This window comes from Podarcis filfolensis (genome assembly GCF_964270895.1).
Source record: "Podarcis filfolensis genome assembly, chromosome: 16".
Lineage (NCBI taxonomy): Eukaryota > Metazoa > Chordata > Lepidosauria > Squamata > Lacertidae > Podarcis > Podarcis filfolensis.
This window is the reverse complement of record NC_139620.1, coordinates 27772383-27795646: the sequence shown is the minus strand read 5'-3', so window position 1 is coordinate 27795646 and position 23264 is coordinate 27772383. Positions and strand designations below refer to the sequence as shown.

At 44.7% G+C, this 23264-nt stretch overlaps 1 protein-coding gene across 2 annotated transcripts in view; it reads left to right on the top strand.

The window, feature by feature from the left end:
- Nucleotides 1-2048: 2048 nt before the first annotated feature.
- Nucleotides 2049-23264, top strand: part of LOC310751246 (carbonic anhydrase 15-like) — a 42765-nt gene continuing 21549 nt past the window's right edge. Inside the window, exon 1 of one of the 2 annotated variants that reach the window (XM_083590502.1) lies at nt 2049-2642. In XM_083590502.1, the coding sequence (XP_083446628.1) occupies nt 2573-2642 (70 nt within the window). In that variant the 5' untranslated portion in view covers nt 2049-2572. The remainder of the gene's footprint in view (nt 2643-23264) is intronic. The other variant, XM_083590503.1, reaches the window with a different exon arrangement.

The following is a 23264-nucleotide window of genomic DNA, read 5'->3' as shown; positions in this document are numbered from 1 at the left end:
TATATATATATGTATATATAGTTTTTCAAATTAAAGTTTTACAATCACATATCCAACATACATCTTAAAAACAAGATTCCAAAGAATCTCCTGGAGTTCCTTCCTCCCCTTTGTGGAATCCTATTGTTAGTCATTTCCTCCTGCATCTTTTATGATAATCCAAATCTTTTACCTCTCCATTGTGTCCAAAATTCACCATTAAACTGCAAGCGTTTTTCCAATCCTACTAACAATTTAAACTGTTTACAATGGTTTTTAAGGTAAGTTATAAATTTCCTCCATTCCTTATTAAAATTTTGGTCTTCCTGATTTCTGATTCTTCCAGTCATTTTTTGCCATCTTGGCATAATCCATCAACTTGATCTGCCATTCTTCTCTGGTAGGGACTTTATCTTCTTTCCATCTTTGGGCCAATAACATCTGTGCAGTGGTCACATACATAAATAGCCTTTTCTGCTCCCTTGGGATTTCGGCACATAGAATTCCTAAAAGGAAGGCTTCAATAAGGCATGGCTTATACAGAATGACTAAAACAGTAGTGCCAATAAAGAAATAAGTACCGGTAAGTAAGAATGTACTATTGAATAGAAGGCAAACACGTGTTTGCTTATCTGCAGTAAGGAGCAATGGGCACGCTCTGTAGCATAGATGCAAACTGTATACCTGAATGAGTGTCTCCACCCCATCGTTCTGCCCCGACACTGTGGTCCTGCTCCTTCTGGCGGTTCCCTCACCCTCCCATCGGATGTCAAGGAAATTAACAACTACAGTGGTACCTCGGGTTAAGTACTTAATTCGTTCCGCAGGTCCGTTCTTAACCTGAAACTGTTCTTAACCTGAAGCACAACTTTGGCTAATGGGGCCTCCTGCTGCTGCCGTGCCGCCGGAGCACAATTTCTGTTCTCATCCTGAAGCAAAGTTCTTAACCTGAGGTAATATTTCTGGGTTAGTGGAGTCTGTAACCTGAAGCGTATGTAACCCAAAGTACCCCTGTATCTGATTTTTAGAAGACATCTGAAGGCAGCCTTGTTTAGGGAAGCTTTTACTATCTGATGAATTTATTGTATTTTAATGTTTTGTTGGAAGCCACCCAGAGTGGCTGGGGAAACCCAGCCAGATGGGTGGGATATAAATAATAATAATAATAATAATAATAATAATAATAATAATAATAATAATAATAATTACTATCATCATCCTAAGGTCCCCTTGAGACATTCTCCTTATTGTGCAATTATGCTCATGAAGGTACTGGGGCCATTATACATGATGATATGGCTTTCATCATTTGTTTGCCAGTGTGTTTTTTGGGGGGATGGACACACTGTTTTGTGTCTAGTGCATGTATGTCTTGCAACACCCTGCTGAAATCCTGTAACTTTTTATACCCCAAATCCGTTTTTTTGGGGGGGGCCTGGTCTCCCCCCCCCCCCCCGCCCCACAAGAGTGCTCATCTAGACAGTAATGACACAGCAACATTGGGGGAGCACTGTAGAACGAAGAATAAAGCAAAAATGATCACTCTGTTGGTCATGCACTGGCATCAATGAGATATAGCAGAATACAGCCCCCCCCCAAAAAAAATCACCACTCTGGACTGGTCGCAAGTTTTGCAATCAGTTTGCTTAATGCAACAGAAGGATAGCTAAGAAATCCTCTTTTTTTAAAAGGCACCCAGCAATTTTTTAAAATTAAAAAATTCCCTAAGTCCAAACCAGGACTGTGATTAACCAGATCCCAGGAACTTAAATAGGGACTGCTTACCGGAAAGATAAGAAATCAAGATAACAAACTTTATATATCAACGAATGGAAATGGTTTATTTAATATTTACAGATAAATTGCAAGCCGATAAGAACATTGTAACCACCTGCAGTTTTATAAGAGTATATATTTAAAGCAGATAAATAAACGAGCAAATTAAATGGATTTGGATCTGCAGAAGATATTAAAAAATAAATTTACGGAACCGCAGAAAGATGGGGGGAGGAAGTCGAGTTTTGAAACGTTGGAACGATTGTAAAATTAATGAGATGTATAAACATGAAAAGCATAAATAAAAATTAAAAATAAATAAATAGGAACTGCTGTTGGATATAGCAAGCCTTTCTTGTCCTTAAGATCCTTTTGATCACATTGGCATCGCTTCCTGCCCAGCGCTGATGTCAGCTATCAGGGCTGGCAAATACATATTCTTTTTCAAGTGGGGGTTAACACTCCTGTTGCCCCTCGTTTTTAGGCTTGCTTCTTGTCAGGAGACAAAGAGTTAAGCGCTCAGCCTTGCTCTCCTTGCGATGAATATTTAACAGCAGCCGGTACAGAAGAGCTGGCGCTGGAGATCCCTTCTTGCCTGGCTTCTCTTGACAGCCGTGGCTGGTGTAGAAGGAGCTTCCTCCGGTCGGGGGTTTGATGCCCGGGGACTTTCTTCTCAGCAGCAGGAGGAAGAAGAAGAAGAAGGGCGCAGAAGACAGACCTGAGGACACTGCTTGCTGGATCTTTCCCCCTGCCTGGGGTTTCCAGCGCATCTCATCCCTCGGGGAGTCTCCTGACTGCCAGGACCCGTCTGGCTGCAATGAGGATGCTGCATCTTCCTGGGATAACTTTTCTCACTTTGCCTTTTGTCATTCAAGCGGGCACAGCAGGTGAGCTGGTCATTGAGAGATGACATGCTCTTTATCTCTCTTCTGAATGGATGTGGTTAGGGATGGGTGCTTTAGTCAAATTTCAATTTCTCGGTTTGGTCCCGTCTTCCCTTCCGCTTCTCCACCTTTTGCCCATCAATTTACATTTTAAAGCAAAACAAAACAAAATTCTCAGTCCCCGTGAGAATTCGTGTTAGTGTCAATATCCTCGTTTTTCTTTGTAACCTTATCTAATACAAACATTTTTTTGGGCAAAGCCGGTTCCTCATACACCATTTTTTTTAAAAAAACCCAAATATATGCATTTTAAGGCACGTTTTGCTCTAGTGTGTGTGGTTTTGTTTTTTTAAAAAAAATACATGTTACCTGCTGGAGAAGTGCGAATTTTGATGAGTGGCTGTGGTTTGGTTCAAATCGGGTAGAGTTTGCCTTGAATTGTGAACTGAACTGAATACCCCCCTTCCAAAAAAACCACGAGTTGGAGGGACCCTCTTAAAGTGTGGGTGGATTGCTGGTCAATAGTACAGTTTAGACCAGGGTTCAGCAACCCCTTATCTCCCACCTGGACCCACCTTGCTCTAGACACCTGTTGGTCCTTGGCCAACTCTGTTGAGGCTCCTCAGCGCTTCCTGATGCTGTTGAACCGAGACAGAAAAACCTCCCTCAAATTCCAGACTGGGCTGCCATTGTTCATCCTCGGCTGGGTGTCAATCTTGATTAAGCGCCGTGCTTTGTAATTTGCAGATGGGCTAAAAGAGAGGCAGGACGTGGGTGGTGCTGTGGGTTAAACCACAGAGCCTAGGACTTGCCAATCAGAAGGTCGGCGGTTCGAATCCCCGCGACGGGGTGAGCTCCCGTTGCTCAGTCCCTGCTCCTGCCAACCTAGCAGTTCGAAAGCAAGTCAAAGTGCAAGTAGATAAATAGGTACTGCTCTGGCGGGAAGGTAAACGGCATTTCTGTGCGCTGCTCTGGTTCGCCAGAAGAGGCTTAGTCATGCTGGCCACATGACCCAGAAGCTGTACGCTGGCTCCCTCGGCCAATAAAGCGAGATGAGCACCACAACCCCAGAGTCGGCCACGACTGGACCTAATGGTCAGTGGTCCCTTTACCTTAAAAGAGAGGCATCCTTGTGCCAGAACTTTGAAGTCCTCTCTTCCCTATTTAACAGGCGTCACTGATGGGTTCTGTTGCTGTGTGTGAGAGATGGAGATACTTTTAAATGAATCATTATCGCAGAGGGCTGATTCATGGCAGGTAGCATGCACACCTAAGCCTTGAGAATATTCAGACTGGATCTGTGGCCACATTGTAATGGCCACATGGCCGTCTCTCTTCGCATCTTTCCAGCATGTGCCCATGCTTGTGATCATGCCACCCCCAACCAAACCACTGGCAGGGTGTGTTAATGGAGGTGCTGCAAAAGGCAGGGATGTGTTGGCGCATTTGGGATCAAGGCCCCTGCTGGAGTCGTTGACAGTGTGCGCATGTCAATGTAAAATTTGGCCACGCATCTTGACTCCAGTGGATTTGATTCTCAGTGTTATGTACTGAGTTGAATAGGATTCAGAATGCAGCAGTCTGATTGGTCCTAGAACAATAGGGTCCAGAATGCAGCAGTCTGATTGGTCCTAGAACAATAGGGTCCAGAATGCAGCAGTCTGATTGGTCCTAGAACAATAGGATTCAGAATGCAGCAGTCTGATTGGTCCTAGAACAATTGGATTCAGAATGCAGCAGTCTGATTGGTCCTAGAACAATAGGGTCCAGAATGCAGCAGTCTGATTGGTCCTAGAACAATAGGATTCAGAATGCAGCAGTCTGATTGGTCCTAGAACAATAGAATTCAGAATGCAGCAGCCTGATTGGTCCTAGAACAATTGGATTCAGAATGCAGCAGCCTGATTGGTCCACAGGAGTCACCCAATCCAGCTCCAGGTGGAAGTGAATCCGCAACCAGATTGGCCTACAGGTGAATCCCAGAATTAGCCAATCACGTGGGGCCCATTGTGTAAATAATGTATATAAAGCAGACATTCTGGGGGAACTTCTATCCCTCCTCACCACTATGAGCTGAATAAAGAGCATGAAATCCACTCTCAACTCTGAATATATTTCACTCAGGTTGGGTGTAAATCCAGAGTGATGCAACTCCCCCCACAGAGGAATCAACCACAAATGCATTTTAAGGGGGCGGTTGGTGAAAGTCGATTTGGAGTCACTCTGATTTGCTGATGGGAGGTGATTTTTCTGAACCAAATTCTCAGCTATGGTGAGGGCACTCCAGGATCGCAGTATACAGAAAGCTGGTAATCAAGAACAAAACAAATAGAGAACAGTAATAATAAATGTGTGTTATTCCAACAGAAATTACAATGGGTGATATTCCACGTTAGTCCTACTCAGAGTAGATCCATGGAAGTTGACGTACATGACTGCTATTATTTATTGCACTTATTAGTCACCTTTTAAAATGACCAGTAAACTTAAAGCCATTTACAATATAATGCAAAAGTTTAAACTAATATAAAACTAAAACAAATAAAAGCTTAAAACATGTATATACATAAAAGGCACACCGCACTTGCTCATGAGGGCCACAGCATCTAAAACTTAATAATAATAATAATAATAATAATAATAATAATAATAATAATAATATTTAAACCCCACCCATCTGGCTGGTTTTCCCTAGCCACCCTGGGCAGCTCCCAACAGAACACTAAAAACAGAATAACTTCAAACTTCAAACATTAAAAACTTCCCTAAATAGTGCTGCCTTCAGATGTCTTCTAAAAGTCAGATAGTTCTTTATCTCCTTGACATTGTGATGGGAGGGTGTTCCACTGGGTGGGTGCCACTACCGAAAAGGCCCTCTGCCTGGTTTCCCTGTAACCTCACTTCTCGCAGGCCCTCGGAGCTGGACCTCAGTGTCTGGGCTGAACGATGGAGGTGGAGACTCTCCGTCAGGTATACTACCAAGCGAAAGACCAAAAGTCTGGCTGAAAAGAAGCAGGAAGCCATGACTGAAAAGGCCTGTGATTGTTTTACCACCCTCAAAGGGAGAAGGGCCTCAGAGGATGAACTTACTAATGTTTACTAATAATCCCAGTGGGAAGTTCTACTCTGAGTAGAATTTAGGTGACTACAACCCAATGAAAATAGAAATAGAAAAGTTTGATTTTGGCACACAGACATGCACACGACTGTGCCCTTGCTGACTCCACTCACTAACCACCTGCCCACCCCTCACATTAACCCCCTAGAGTAGTAGCAGACCTTGGGGTCCCAAATTTCAGCGGCACCCTGTTTAGCGCCCCTTCCTTTCATTACATATTATGGTTGTAGTACGCCTGGTGGCACACCCAAGGCTTTGTGCCCAGTGCGATCGAAAGGGTCACGTTCCCCTGAATTTGTCTCTGCCTAGAGTTTCCCCACCCCATGCTAAGCCCACTTTTCTTGACCTCTTGAAATTTCCTCCATGAAAATCCAGGATTGTGATGTGGCATTGCCAATCCTCCAGTGGGAGCTGTGTGATGACGACCTTACCTTTTTATGTATATAGGAAGATACAAGCAAGGATGCAACTAAAAACTACCCATTTTAACTAAAGCATGTGTCTTGCACTAAACAAACTACAGTCGAACCTCTACTTACCATCGCCTCTTCTTACGGTTGTTCCAAGTCATGACCACGGCAAACCTAGAAGTAACCGGTGGGTTTGCCACCGTTCACACATGTGCACAACGGCGCCTCTCCCAGCAACCCGTTTCGACCTCCAGACAGACCTCCGGAATGGATTATGGTCGCAAATAGAGGTTCCACTGTATTGATATGTTCTTAAGAACGCAGGAGAACTCCACTGAGCCATATTTCTTTCCCTTTCCACACATATGCAACTATATTTTATTCAGAATGGAACCATTGAAATTAATAGGCCTAGGTTTGTCATGGCTATTATTTACCATGGGTGTACTCTGTGTGGGTGTATCTTTGGATATTACTTGTGGAGTCACACACACACACACACACACACGGAAGGATTGGACCCTTACTTTCAAGAAGAGATAAACAGTTGGTTAAAAATAAAATATTTCTGGCCCAAGTACTACCCTGAGAGACCATTTCATTTCTAAGTGAGAAATTAAAGTGCACCACCACTTGAACAACAAACATTAGCTTTCTTTCTTGCATGGTTCCCTCCAGCTGTGGCTCCCAGATCTTCTGGTTGTTAGGCTAGCTGTTTCTAATTTTGACACAGATATAGAAACATATATATATATATATATTAATGGAAGAGCATTCATCTTTGACCCTCCAGATACTTGGAATGAATGTCAATGACCAATACTTACGCGCTCTCTCTCTCTCTCTCTCTCATTTTGTTGAATCTCACACTTGTAATGAAATATATATGCATACGAAATGATTAAAAAAATCCATAGAAATAAGCCTAACGTGTAATGATAACAATTGGAGCAAATACGAATGACGCAGGACAAATAATCCCAGAAAATATTGCAGAGGAAATGTGGAATGTCAATACGTACTAAGAGCATTATATTTCTTTTTATCTCTCAATATAATAAAAATATAAGGATGTCATTGTGCAGCTGCCATTGGAGGCTGTGTCCTCACCAATGCTGGATTTGCATGGAGTCAGGGGAGCAAAAAGGAAGGCAGGTTGTGAAACAGCAGCGGCTGAGAAGGGAGTGACATTAAGAGGGGGAAAGTGGTGATTTAAAACGACAACCCAAATTTGAATAAGGTTGGGGTGGGAGAAACCGAGAGGGAAATGGCAGTTTTAAACAAGGGCAGAGGTTTTTAGTAAAGAACCATGGAATACTTGAAAGCTCTACATCCTTGATCTTTCTCAAGCGAGGCAGCTTAGGAACAGAAGAGGGAGAAGTTGGAGTACACAGTGAAAGGAGGAATACTGAAAGGGGGAGAAGTGCCTGCTAAAAACAGTGGCTGGAGTTTGAGTAAAGTGTGGATGGAGAAACACTGAGAGGAAAATGGTGATGTTCAACAACAGCCAGGGACTTGACTAAAGCAGGGGTGGAAAAGTACTAAGAGGGAAAAAGTGACAATTTTAAACATTGGCAGAGGTTTGAGCAGGAGGTGACGCTAGAATCGGTGAAGGGGCACTTAAAAACCAGGGGCTGAGTACAGTGTGGTTGGAAACTCTCTTGTTGTGTTAGCTTTCTGGTGTTAGCTTTTGTGTAGCACCCTTTTCTGTTATTTCTCTTTGTTAACAACAACAACAACAACAACAACAATATATTTATACCCCGCCCATCTGGCCAGGCCTCCCCAGCCACTCTGGGTGGCTTCCAACAGGATATTAAAAACACAACAAAACATCGAACATTAAAAACTTCCCTAAACAGGGCTGCCTTCAGATGCATTCTAAAAGTCAGATCGTTGTTTATTTCCTTGACATCTGATGGGAGGGCACCACTACCGAGAAGGCTCTCTGCCTGGTTCCCCGTAACCTCACTTCTCGCAGTGACAGAACTGCCAGAAGGACCTTGGCGCTGGATCTCAGTGTCCGGGCTGAATGATGGGGGTGGAGATGCTCCTTCAGGTATACTGGGCTGAGGATGTTTAGGGCTTTAAAGGTCAGCACCAACACTTTGAATTGTGCTCGGAAACGCACTGGGAGCCAATGTAGTTCTTTCAGGACTGGTGTTATATGGTCTTGGCAGCCACTCTCAGTCACCAGTCTAGCTGCAGCATTCTGGATTAGTTGTGGTTTACGGGTCACCTTCAAAGATAGCCTCATGTAGAGCACATTGCAGTAGTCCAAGTGGGAGATAACTAGAGCATGCACCACTCTGGGGAGACAGTCCGCGGGCAGGTAGGGTCTCAGCCTGCGTACCAGATGGAGCTGGTAGACAGCTGCCCTGGACACAGAATTGACCTGCGCCTCCATGGACAGCTGTGAGTCCAAAATGACTCCCAGGATGCGCACCTGGTCCTTCAGGGGCACAGTTACCCCATTCAGGACCAGGGAATCCTCCACACCCACCCGTCCCCTGTCCCCCCAAAACAGTACTTCTGTCTTGTCAGGATTCAATCTGTTAACTGCCATCCATCCTCCAACTGTCTCCAGACAACTCGCACAGCTAGTTTGTTAAAGCTAGTTAGGTTTTTTAAAAAAACAACTCAGCAGTGCCCAATCCCCCAACGCCCCCCAGTGACCCCAATGACCTCTCACCCCCTTCGTCTTTCACTTTCACTTCCTGTGAATCCATTGGCTATTATCTCTGAGCTCCTGAGCTGCCTGGCGTCACTGGGGGGTGGATGGATGGATGAATGAAATGAGCGTGCAGTATTTTCTCTGCAGTGCCATTCAATTTGTAGCTCAGCAGGGATGGCGTTGCTTCCTACCGTCAAACACATTTGTTCTCTGCCAAGCAGGATGTGAGTGTTGGGGTTTTTTTTTACTTGGAGCCTATTACTTAAAAAAGGAGAAGAAGAAGAAGAAAAAGAAGGAAAACCACCAACAACCTGAGTCAACAAGTTTGGAGCTGATTCAATGTAATCTCATTGGAACTGGTGGGTATTTGCTAGGAAGGGTTTGGGTGCTCAAAAAATAAAAAATATTAAGAATATTAGCATGGAAAAGATTCTCTGCTGCAAGTGGCAACTGAGATGATTTAGCTTTGAAATTTGGGGATGAAATCAATGGTGCCTGGTAGGTTATATGTTATAGGTAGACTAAATGTAATACTGAACACTGCCCTGGGATCTTGTGATAAAGGGTCACATATAAATCAAATTAACAATAGCAGCAATAGTAATAAGTGCTATTTTTCTAGAAAAAGAGGCTCTGGAGCTCACCACGAACTTTTCACTTGTTTCCTTAGAATGGCAATGGCATCCACCTAAAAGGTGCTGGAGCTGAGCTCTGTTGAGCTCTGGTTGAAAAAAGTAATAATAATAATAATAATTAATAATAATAATAATAATAATAAGAAGAAGAAGAAGAAGCAGCTGCTCTATCATTGAGCTACAGTTCATCCCCTGAATACAGGAATCTGTCTGCTGGCAAGTCCAACCATTGATCCATCTAGCTCAGCATCCAACAGCACTGGTGTTTACGATGCATCAGTCAAATCTAAACCGTGGAATAATAATAATAATAATAATAATTTTTTTATTCTTTATATCCTGCCCTCCCCAGCTGAAGCTGGGCTCAGAGCAGCTAACAACAGTAAAATGATACAACATTCTAAAATCATTTCATTATAAAATCAGTTCAAATCAGATTAATGGCAACCATTGGGCTAGAGTTCTGTGAGGATTGCCAAAGGAGGGAGTCAGGCTGTGCCCTGGCCAAAGGCCTGGTGGAACAGCTCTGTCTTGCAGGCCCTGCGGAAAGATGTCAAGTCCCGCAGGGCCCTAGACTCTTGTGACAGAGGGTTCCACCAGATCGGAGCCACAGCCAAAAAAGCCCTGGCTCTAGTTGAAGCCAGCTTAACCTCCCTGTGGCCTGGGACCTCCAAGATGTTTTTGTTTGAAGACGGTAAGGTCTTCAAACCTTGCAGGAGAGGCGGTCCCGTAGGTACGAGGGTCCTAGGCTGTATAGGGCTTTAAAGGTTAAAACCAGCACCTTAAACCTGATCTTGTACTCTACCGGGAGCCAGTGCAGATGGTATAGTACTGGGTGAATGTGATCCTGCAGCGAGGACCCTGTAAGGAGTCTCGCCACGGCATTCTGCACCCGCTGGAGTTTCTGGGTCAGTCTCAAGGGCAGCCCCACGTAGAGCGAGTTACAATAATCCAGTCTGGAGGTGAGACTTCATATGAACATGTCTTATTGGGCCAATAAGAAAATTCCAATTTTGGACAGCAGATAAACACAAGCTTAAATAATTAGCTTCCTTCGTTTAATCTAACTAACAGAGCAATCCTAACCAGATGTACTCAGAAGCAGATCCTACTGGATAGGGCAGCCAAGATGGCAAGCAAAATGATCAAGGGGATGGTCTGACTTTCCTGCGAGGAAAGACTGCAGTGCTTGGGACTTTTTAGTATAGAGAAAGGGCAAGCGGAAGTTGACATGCTCACTTGGATGGCTTTAAAAGCGGATCAGACAAATCCATGGAGTTCAAGGCTATCAGCGGCTACTAGTCTTTGTGGCCAAGTTCTTCCTCCACTGCCAAAAGCATTATGCCTCTGAACAATTATCAGTTGCTTGGGAATTGCAGGTGGGCAGAGTGCTGTTGTGTTCATGCCCTGCTTGCAGGATTCTCACATGCTTTGGGTCAGCCACTATGAGAACAGGATGCTGGACTAGATGGGCCAGTGGCCTAATCCGGCAGGCTTGCCTTAGGTTCTTATATTCTAGTGGGATGTGGGTGGCGCTGTGGTCTAAACCACTGAGCCTCTTGGGCTTGCCGATCGGAAGGTCAGTGGTTCGAATCCCCGTGACGGAGTGAGCTCCCGTTGCTGTGTCCCAGCTCCTGGCAACCTAGCAGTTCGAAAGCACATCAGTGCAAGTAGATAAATAGGTACCACTCCAGTGGGAAGGTAAATAGTGTTTCTGTGAGCAAGTAGATAAACAGGTACTGCTGCTGCAGGAAGGTAAACGGTGTTTCCGTGTGCTCTGGTTTCCATCACGGTGTTCTGTTGTGCCAGAAGCGGTTTAGTCCTGCTGGCCACATGACCCGGAAAAGCTGTCTGTGGACAAACACCGGCTCCCTCAGCCTGAAGCGAGATGAGTGCCATAATCCCATAGTCACCTTTGACTGGACTTAACCGTCCAGGGGTCCTTTACCTTTTTTACCTTTTATATTCTAGTACGTAGATAGGGTTAGGATTGCAGTCATCATCATCAAATTCTGCCAGCCCATTCTGGATAGTTTATTTCTTTTATATAGCAGAATTTTGGCCCCATCATTTCCCCCTGTTATTCCCAGTGCTCAGGCTGTGAGTGCCGTTGGCTCACGTAGTGAAAACAGTAAAACGAGATGAAGAGATCTGCAAACATGGGTAAACCCTCAGGTTTGCAGAAGTTCAAAAAATTATCGGGAAGACAAACCCTTAGAGGAACATTAATAAACATCGCCACGAAGACCGCATGTGCTCAAGCGCATTTGGAGAATGCTCACTGTCTATTGGGAAGTGAAACATGAAAATATGTGGGAGGGGGAAAAGCGATGATTCTTCAACATTAACTTCGTTGGACTGGTCATGTTGTGCAGATGCCTGATTATTGTCTTCCAAAGCAACTACTCTATTCTGAACTTAAAAATGGAAAGCATAATGCTGGTGGGTCAACAAAAGAGGTTTAAAGACTCTCTCAAGGCAAATCTAAAAAAATGTAACATAAACACTGACAACTGATAAACACTGGCCTGCGAATGCTCCAATTGGAGAACAGCCTTTACCAACGGTGTCATGGGCTTTGAAGACGCTCGAACTCAGGGTGAACAGGAGAAATGAACTAAGAGGAAGGTACATTTGGCAAACCCTCACCGTGATTAACTCCTGCCCAGAAATCTATGTCCCCACTGTGGAAGGATGTGTGGATCATGTCTATCAACTTTCAGATTTGAAAATAAGGGATCAGCAGCCTCACCTGTCCCGGGGACAGTCTACGGGATATCTAACAATCTGGGATAGCAGTGGGAAGCAGCGGGAAATGGTGCTGGAATAAGGGGAAAAAAGGGAAGGTTGACAGCTATGGTGTGGATCCAGAATTGGCCTCCCCAGTCACTTACGGACTCACTGTTAAGACCGTGTTTATGGAAGACAATCTTAATCGGTTACGAGGGATCGCCAAAGAAGAAGTTAGCAGGTCATTTTTTATTTTGCACATGTCAGCAAGAACAAAGGATCCACATGGAGTTTCCATGTGGAGTTTCTCCCATGGAGAGCCAGTGCGGTGTAGTGGTTAAGAGCGGTAGACTCATAATCTGGGGGACTGGGTTCGCTTCCCCGCTCCTCCACATGCAGCTGCTGGGTGACCTTGGGCCAGTCACACTTCTCTGAAGTCTCTCAGCCTCATTCACCTCACAGAGTGTTTGTTGTGGGGGAGGAAGGGAAAGGAGAATGTTAGCCGCTTTGAGACTCCTGCGGGTGGTGATAAAGCGGGATATCAAATCCAAGCTCTTCTTCTGGATTTGTAGCTTCTGTGGCCCGCTCAGACTGATAGGGTGGAAGGCAGGGAAGAAACCAGTAGGGGACACCAAAACCCCAAAACCAATTGACAGGCAAAGCCAACGATGACCCGAGGCAGCTAATTCTCTCTTACCTCCCCCTCACTGCTGAGTCAATACTGAAAGGAGGAAGAAGAAGCTGGTAGCCTGGGCCATGCCCTGGGCTGGGTGTCAGTAAGAAGGCAGACCAGTGGAGCCTAACTGAGGGCAGACTAAGCTTGGTGGACCATTTCACCAGCCGTCACTTTTAAACAGAAGGAAAGGCTTGCTGTCAATGACAGGACAGCTGATATTTGTTGACTTTCTCCTTCTGAAGGGCAGTGGAGTTTGATGCCATGACCACTAGATGGTGCTCTTTGCTCCTCCTCATCTTTGATTTCAACTCCACTCCCTGGCTCTTTCTTACAGTCTCAGCCATGGATAGCCCTTTCCTCCATGAATTTGTCCAATCTTCTTTTAAAGCCAATCAATCCCTCTTCCCAGTGAACTCTGGGAACTATAGTTCTGTGACATAAGTAGGGAGTTCTAACAACTCTCTGCACCCTTAACAAACTACAGCTCCCAGAATTATTTGGGGAAAGCCATAACTGTTTGAAGTGGTATGACGCTGCATTTAAGGTTTAGAGCCAGTGGGGTCTCGGACTGCATCTGATACTCTTCAATATTCTCAGCGAAGTGGAGATGATAGCACTGTGAGAGTGGTGGACCATCTTCAGTTTTGGGGGCCTTGTCAAATGTTCCATCTTCTGGAACTGGCCTTCCCAGCTGCCATCACTTGGCCAGTCAAAGGAAAGCTCTCTACAGACAAGTCACAATGAGAGACAGACAGACATGTGGGAATGTAGATACTAGGAGCGGATATATTGATTTAATGGTATCCTTCCTAAATCACGCTTGTGAGTCAGCAGCAGAGTGACATTCTCCAATATATAGCAGGAAGCTAGTTGGTAGATTCCTTTGAATCTCTTTACATAAGCAATCCAATCTGACTTTGTTCAAATTGGGTTTTGTTCCTGGTAAGTCCCCTTTTAATCTCTCCTAAAAAGCATAAAGCTTCTTTTAAAAGTAACAAAAAGTTTACTCACATTCAGTTCACGGTTGGATCCCTGAAGGCAGGCTTTAGCTTAGAGTTACAGAAGAGGGTTTGAGTTTATCCCATATGGGAATGAGCTCATGTCTTGCTGGCTGAGAGCCGGCAGATAGCAAAATACATCAGTATCAGGAGAGCATGGCACCAAGAGGAAAAAGAAGAAGAGGAAGAGGAAGATGGCTGTGTGACCAGCCCCTTTTATGGGGTCTTCCAGGGTCATGCCCACCTACCTGGTCATATGCAGGTGGAGGAACTCCAGACCAGGTGTAACAGGAAATCCTCCTGGCTGGAGTAACACCCCCCTGCGTGTCCACTCTGGGCAAACAGGAAGTGTTGTACTTGACTGCTTATCTTACACTTATGGAAGATCAGGCTCTGTTCCGTCCCCCATGGTCAGAGGCAATATGCTTCAGAATTCCAATTCCTGGGAATCACAAGCAGGGACAGTCGCTGCTGCACTCAGGTGACACTGCCTCCCCAGCCTGAGACCAGGCGCTTCAATTTTCCAACACCAAACTGAGTTTAACAGACTTTGAAAACCTGCTTTCCTCCTGGAGAAAATAATAATAATTCTGGATCTGCAAGATAAATCTCACTTAAAACAAAAAGTTGGAAAGTTGGAATGAGAAGGATTTGCTTGAGGATTCTCCTCAACACCTTTACCTGCCTGCGCCTTTGCTGTGGTTCAGACACAGCTGTCGCCAACCAATAAGCGAATCAAAGGCTCCTCTGGTTTTTCTCCAGCTGGGAAAGGATGGAGCAGAATGACTGATATCTAATAAGTGCACAATGAGGAGGCCACAGGGTGGAACTCGCCCCGTTCTTGCTGCACAAAAAAAACTTCCTCATTACTTCCATCGGTCGCAGCCTGAGAAGGCAGTGTTGACAGCGGTTGGGGTGTGTGTGTGTCTTATGCTACCTGTGCTCATTTCTCCCTCTCTCTCTTTTTAAAAAAATAATATTTATTACTTTTAAAGTTTACAGAAAAGGAAAAGAAAAACAAACAAAAAACAAAAGAGAAAAAACAAAGAAAGAAAGCAAAAACAATACAATACAATATATAAACAATACAAAACACAACCTAAACACATTAAACTAAACTAAACATAACCCTAACCCACCTTAACCCTAAACAAAACAAAAACAATAACCATTTAAAAACATACAACACACCTTTTCCATACTCTATCTTTCATTCCCTTGTTTCCTCGACTTCCTCTCACCTCCCTTTTTGTATTCCACTTCTATTAATTGTTTCAGCAAATCCTTTCCATTTTTCTCTATTTTCTGTCATATTATAAATATCCTGACATATTTTTTATCATTAAAACTAGAATACTTATATATGCTTAACTCCTTATAACATTTCTGCTAAGGCCATAAAATTCCTTTCCACCTTTTTTCTATCATTCATTAATTTTACAGTATTTCTATATATAAACTTTAAATTCTCTAATCTTCTTCCACCATCTCCTCCCCCTGGTTTCGGATTCTGCCAGTCCTTTCCATCAATTCCATATAGTCCATCAACCTGGAGATCTTGTGTCCGAGGCTCTTAACTCTTTTCCAGGTCCCTTCTGCAGGTTTTCTTCATATTCTTTAATGCCAAAGAGCAGATCTCGGGAAGACTCCAACCTAACGATGCTTTTATTCCTTCCAGGCAGGTCAGCCCAATTTCCATGGTTGAAGCTGAGGTCTATAAGATGTTTCATGACATGTTTCAAAATTCCTTGAAATCCCAAGGCCCCCAGAACTCCAATCTCCTCCAGACCCAAGTCCATGTCCCAAAAGTCAGTTAATCCCTGCATAGAGAGGGATCTTTCCAACTTTCCTTCTTCCGTCCAAGCTGGGATCCAATCCTCAAAATCTGGCTTTTTCTAAATTCAATCATAGAAGGCCTCAACTTATAGTCCTCAATTTGCTTCTGTAAGACTGAGGATCCCGCTTGTATTACTTTAGGCTCAACAACCACAGCTTTCTCTTTCTCCTCCACAATTTGTCCTGCCAAAGTAAATTCTTGTACCAAGTCCTGAATTATTTCTGTGTTGGTGCTCACTTTTTGACTCCAATTAGTCACTTTTTGATCCAAGTTGTCAATTTTAAAAGACATGTCATCCGTCTTCTTATGAAGCTGTTCCAGTGAGTCGCTTATCTTACATAATACCGTCACAATGGCTTCTCCTGTCAACATTTTGAGTGGTCCAAGGCCAATCTCTGGTTCTCACTATAACTTATCTTGCAGCTGGTGATTCCCCAGTTGCACTCCTGTGACAGTTTCAAAAACTCCCTCTAGAGGGAAACAGTCTCCACTTGTATCATACCTTTCAGACACAATTCAAGCCATAGAAATAGTTTCAATTTCCAGTTACTTTTCCTCCTTTTTAAACACAGATGAGGACAATGGAAACAGTATCTTTCTCTTATTTAACTAGCTGTCAAAAATGTTTTGTTCGCAGTCAATGAACTCTCCCAAAACTTCACTCTTTCTGGCAGACCTTTCCAGGTTCGGAGCAGTGGTAATTTGGTTTTTCACTCTCTCCTGCAGGCTCACTAAGTCCAAAATACCCCCCTCTTCTCCTGCTTCCAAGAGGGGTTTTGTAGTTTTAACCGATGAAAATTTAATCCTTTGCCAAAAGCTTTCAGAGGCTTTAGCTTATAACGTCTTTGCTTCAATCTATTTACAAAAGGGGAAGGCGGACTTCCTGTTTAAAACCTTCCCCATTTTGGTGCCAAATTAAGGTATTTAAAAATCCAATTTTCCGTTCTACTCACGGGTAGTTGTTTAAAATCCAATTGTCCACAGGAAAAAGTCAGCGCTCTCCGGCAACAGCAATGCAGCTTCACTCCGTGAAAGAAGCGGTCGATTCAAAGCACTGCGCCACTCACCCCACGTCGCTCCGGATCCCCGAAACCGGGTTTCCCCGCGAGTAGGGGAGGCGCAAAAGGTGCCAGCCGAATCCCAGGTTCACAAGCTTCTCCCGCTTGTGATTTCAATGGGTCTCCGCCTTCGCCGTGGCAGTCAGACCCTGCTTTTCACGGAGCAAGTTCCTCCCGATCAGAGGAGCTCCGCCATTGGCGGAGGCGCCAACCCGGAAATCCTCTGGGTTCACTGCCTCTTGGATGACCTTCCCAGCCTGATGGACTCCAGCCTGCCGAACAGAGCTGAGTTCAAATCTGAGTTCAAATCTGACACTTGCTTTTCCTGGTTGCTTCTATGGAGAGGGAGGGAGTGAGGAACCTAGGAAACTACCTTAAACTCCAGCTAGCTCCATACTGCCTGCACTGACTGACAGCAGCTCTCCAAGATTCCAGGCAGGGGTCCTTCCCTACCTGGAGGGAAACGTACTCGGAGGTGGAATAATGACAAGGGAGTGGGTTCGATTCCTATATGGGCCAGATGCCTATTCCTGCAATGCAGAGGGTTGGACTAGATGATGATGATGATGATGATGATGATGATGATGATGATGATAATAATAATAATAATAATAATAATAATAATTTATTATTTCTACCCCGCCCATCTGGCTGGGTTTCCCCAGCCACCCTGGGCAGCTTCCAACAGAACACTAAAATACAGATGTTTTCTAAAAGTTTGGTAGTTATTTTTCTCTTTTACATGTGGTGGGAGGGCATTCCACAGGGCAGGTGCCACCACCGAGAAGGCCCTCTGCCTGGTTCCCTGTAGCTTCACTTCTCACATTGAGGGAACCGTCAGAAGGCCCTCGGAGCTGGACCTCAGTGTCCGGGCTGAACGATGGGGGTGGAGATGCTCCTTCAGCTATACTGGGCCAAGGCCATTTAGGGCCTTAAAGGTCAGCACCAACACTTTGAATTGTGCTCAGTAATGTACTGGGAGCCAATGTAGTTCATTCAGGACGGGTGTTATGTGGTCTTGGCGGCCACTTTAAAAAATAATTGAACAAACTCATGGAGGAGAAAGCTATTGATGGCTACGAGTCCTGATGGCTATACTCTGCCTCCATGGTTGGAAGAAGCAATGCTTCTGGGTACCAGTTGCTGGAAGCCATATGAGGGGAGAGATGATGCTGTGCTCAGGTCCTGCTTGCGGGTTACCTGCAGGAATTTGGTTGACCACCAGGAGAACAGAATGTTGGACCAACAGGGCTGTAGGTTTGATCTAGCTGGTTCTTCTTATTTTCCAAGGAGGAGGGAGCTAGGAGGCAATGACATCCCCTGGACAGGTTTTAGGAAGGAAGGTGGCTGGAATTGGCTGAGGGCCGCTGATGTTGCTGGAGGGTTCTGGAAGCTTTTCTGTGTGAAAGAAGCAGAAGGTTCATGATGTTTGGGTTATTCCTTCAGAGAAGCTGAATAGAGCTGGCTTAAACTGGTTCTGTTATCTCTTTCTGTCAAGGTCATGCTGACTATAAAAGTAAGGCCAGAAGAAGAGCCTGGGTTTCATTTTTTTCTGTCTCTTTTTTTTCTTCTGGTATGCTGTTCTGTACATGGTATGCTTAGTGTTAAGGTTTTAGTCTTATTGTAAGTTATTGTAAGTTCAAGTTAAGTCTGCTGCAACCGGATTTCTTATGGACAGTGCCAGTCCTGAATGTATTGGATTTGTGACCATTATGCTCATTTACCTTCAATAGCAGTAAAGCTCTGCTGAATGAAATACAATGGCCCCTAGTCTACTTTTGGGGAATCCTGCAATATGTTTATGTTTTTACTCTGCTAACTATACATTGGAATCTGCTCTGGATCAATATTGATTAGAATTTCAATGACAGTGCTTGGGGAAGCAATTTGGTTTGGTGTGGATCTTAATGCAACCCTACTGTTATGTACTGAAGTTCTCACCCTGGGCCAGCAGGGGGATACTGTAGATAGTTAGGCAAATAAGGGATCGAAAGTGACCTTCAGTAATTGGATAGTTTTAGAAAATTGTTACAGTTACATTGTACTGGAGCTCTATATAAGCAGGCTGGCTGAACCCTTCAGTTCAGTTCTGTTCTGGCCTGTGAATAAACAAGAGCTGTTTGAAGAATCGCTGTGTCGTCTGATAGTTCACCCACAACCTAACACCTACCAAATTCACACTTTTGAAAACGACACACCAGCTGAAGTACAGCCACCTTTTTTCCGAACTCCATACTTCTACAGATGTTGTGACGCAGTTCTCCAACCCAATTCTGGGTACAAAATTACTTACATTAGGAAAAATGTGCCCAAAGAGGGCATAGCTTTGTGAAAGCAACATATAAAAAATGCATTCGTTTGTAAGAAGCAATTTGCACCGAAATGCTGACAAAAGATTTCTAACCTAATTTTTATTGGTTTTTCACAGATGCATGAAAAGATAAAACTAGATAAACTAAACATGGCCATAAAAAAATAACATAAACATTTCCCCATCTCACAAGCATCTTACAATATTCATTCCTCTATTTAGTTTTGCTACGGGATTCTCGTGATGCTATTCCCTCAGGGTTGTATGGAAACATCTATTCCCGGCTAGATCATCTTCTCCGACTAAATTATCAACAGGTTTACATGTGGCGACCACCAGCTTTATAGTAATGCAGCTGATAACGTATTTTTCATTAGTATATAAAACAAAGGAATTTTCATGACTTAAAAAAAAAAAAGCTCAGCTGGTTAGAGCATGGTGCTGATAATGCCAAGGGAGCGGGTTCAATTCCTGTATGGGCCAGATGCATATTCCTGCAATGCAGAGGGTTGGACTAGATGATGATATTATTATTATTATTATTATTATTATTATTATTATTATTATTATTAATTTATTATTTCTACCCCGCCCATCTGGCTGGGTTTCCCCAGCCACTCTGGGCAGCTTCCAACAGAACACTAAAATACAGATGTTTTCTAAAAGTTTGGTAGTTATTTTTCTCTTTGACATGTGGTGGGAGGGCGTTCCACAGGGCAGGTGCCACTACTGAGAAGGCCCTCTGCCTGGTTCCCTGTAACTTGGCTTCTTGCAGCGAGGGACCCGCCAGAAGGCCCTCAGAGCTGGACCTCAGTGTCCTGGTAGAACGATGGAGGTGGAGACGCTCCTTCAGATATACTGGACCGAGGCCATTTAGGGCTTTAAAGGTCAGCACCAACACTTTGAATTGTGCTCGGAAACGTACTGGGTGCCAGTGTAGCTCTTTCAAGACTGGTGTTATATGGTCTCGGCGGCCGCTCCCAGTCACCAGTCTAGCTGCTGCATTCTGGATCTCTTTCAACTCTACAGGTTCTATGATGCCAAAGGCGCTTTGGGAAGAAACTGATTTTCTGGATCCATTTCAGTCGGGGTTTAGGCCTGGTTTTGACACAGAATTTGCTCTGGTCGCCCTGTACGATGACCTCTGTCGAGACAGAGACATGTCCCTGTAAATTGTTCTCAGCCTCTCAGCGGCTTTCGATACCATTGACCATGGTATCCTTCTGGAGTGACTCTCCAAACTAGGAGTGGGTGTCACCAGTTTGCAGTGGTTCCAGTCCTACTTGGATGGTCGTTCCCAGAGGGTGTTGCTTGGGGGATGCTTTTCAGCCCCATGGAACCTTCAATGTGGGGTTCCACAGGGCTCAATCCTATCCCCTACGTTGTTTAACATCTACATGAAACCGCTGGGTGGGGTTATCTGGAGGTTTGGAGTACGTTGTCCTCAGTATGCAGATGACACTCAGCTCTATTTCTCCTTTACATCTGCAGGTGAGGCAGTGGAAGTGCGGGACCGGTGTCTTGCCTCAGTAATGGACTGGATGAGAGCCAACAAACTGAAGCTCAATCCAGATAAGACTGAGGCACTATTAGTGGGTGGTTCCTTGGAACAGAGGGATGGGAGATTGTCTGCTCTTGATGGGGTTACACTTCCTCTGAAGCAGCAGGTTCATAGCTTGGAGGTTGTTGTTGTTTAGTCGTTTACTCGTGTCCGACTCTTCGTGACCCCCTGGACCAGAGCACACCAGGCACTCCTGTCTTCCACTGCCTCCTGCAGTTTGGTCAAACTCATGCTGGTAGCTTCGAGAACACTGTCCAACCATCTCGTCCTCTGCCGTCCCTTCTCCTTGTGCCCTTCATCTTTCCCAACATCAGGGTCTTTTCCAGGGAGTCTTCTCTTCTCATGAGGTGGCCAAAGTATTGGAGTCTCAGCTTCAGGATCTGTCCTTCCAGTGAGCACTCAGGGCTGATTTCCTTCAGAATGGATAGATTTGATCTTCTTGCAGTCCATGGGACTATCAAGAGTCTCCTCCAGCACCATAATTCAAAAGCATCAGATCTGTGGAATGATCTCCCCAGGGAAGTTTGCCTGCTGCCTTCATTATACATCTTTAGGCACCAGGCAAAGGTCTCTTTAACCAGGCCTTTGGTTGATCTGATTTACATCCTATGCCCTTTTAAAATGTGGGTTTGTTCGTGGGGGGTGGGGCTATTGGGTTGTTGCTTTTATTATTTTTATTGTGTATTTAGTGGTTTTATATCTTGATTTTATTCTGTGAACTGTCCTGAGACCCATGGGTACAGGGCGGTATATAAATTCAATAAATAAATAAAAGGTGGAATATTGGCCTGGAAAAATGAGGGACGGAAACAGTTCTATCCATCCTTAGAGAGGCATAGAAGGGAAGGGAAGAACAGTGAAAGTTTTGTAGGAGAAATAAAGAGCACAGCAGGAGCAGGAGCAGCCAGAGTCCCTAAGGTCTCCTGGCTTTGGCTGTGCCTTCCCGCTACTCGAAAAAGAGAGATGTGTGTAATTAAAGAAAATGGGAGCCTCATCTTCTCTCTGTCCCATGGCCGTGTGACTGGAAGTCTGCCGATAAGTCCTTTCCCCTCCTCCTGTGTTTGCAAGGCATCTCCATGTACTTCAAAGATGGTGTTTGTTTTAAGATGCTCCTCTACTGAAGCATTCAGTAAGGTTTCATTTATTTTATTTATTTAAAGGAAACTGACCGCCCTGCGTGGCGATCACACAGGGTCCCCGGACGTTTCACTGTCTATTGATCCCTGTGCCACCACTTTATTTCTCGCTGCCACCACCCAGGCCCTACCTCGGACAATACTGAGTCCAGTCACGGTTAAATTGGAACATAAACTTCTGTTTATTTATTGCAGTTTAACAAGCGTGTGGTTTCATAAACGGTATCGGTCAATTACAATCATGGGGTGCCTATCCAGACCTATAACTTCCGCTACCTGCTCTCACTCACTAAACCACCTCTCAGATATAGTGGTACCTCGGGTTAAGTACTTAATTCATTCTGGAGGTCCGTACTTAACCTGAAACTGTTCTTAACCTGAAGCACCACTTTAGCTAATGGGGCCTCCTGTTGCTGCCACGCTGCCGGAGCACGATTTCTGTTCTCATCCTGAAGCAAAGTTCTTAACCTGAAGCACTATTTCTGGGTTAGCGGAGTCTGTAACCTGAAGTGTATGTAACCTGAAGCGTATGTAACCTGAGGTACCACTGTATTTACTTGTCTTCCTACTTCTTAACTGTTCCTGACTCAGCTTACTTCGCTACACTAACTCAACCTACCCACAGACTCTATCCCAATTCACTCCCACTCCAACCAACCACCCAACTCCCAACGAACTCCTCCCTTCGCCCCTCCCAGAGCTGCTTTTATAGTCCCTCTGACTCCATCCCCCTGGGTTCTGATTGGGTAACCTGTTTAACTATTTCACCTCCAGCACTCTCATATGTTAACGTCACACCCTGTTATGAGAAAAAACTGCTCCTTTTCCTTTATGGGGTATCCAAGAGCCTGTAAAGAGTCCTTAAGTGTGTTCTCTACCGGTAGGAGAAAATAACAGAGGCCAACCAGAGCATATTGAGAAGCAAAGCGGCTAGTAAGCCTGATCTTTATTAAACTGTTGCAACAGGGTCCTCACTCAACCTATGCAGGGAGGGAAGAGGAACCCAGAACAATGGTGTGCAAGCCCACCCTGCAGCTCAAGACCACCTTCCAAAACATCATACATACATCACAGAAGGGAGTGGTCTACAGCAGAAATACATCACAGGAGGTGAAACAGCAGAAATCCTGTTTGCCAGGATACCTGAGAATGGTCATTGATTGCATTACCTGGGCAGACTGGCCATTTTTTGGTGATAGTTGGGATGCGGGTGGTGCTGTGGGTTAAACCACAGAGCCTAGGACTTGCCGATCAGAAGGTCGGCGGTTCGAATCCCCGCAACGGGGTGAGCTCCCGTTGCTCGGTCCCTGCTCCTGCCAACCTAGCAGTTCGAAAGCACGTCAAAGTGCAAGTAGTTAAATAGGTACTGCTCCGGCGGGAAGGTAAACGGCGTTTCCATGCGCTGCTCTGGTTCGCCAGAAGCGGCTTAGTCATGCTGGCCACATGACCCGGAAGCTGTACGCTGTATGCTGAAGCCTTAT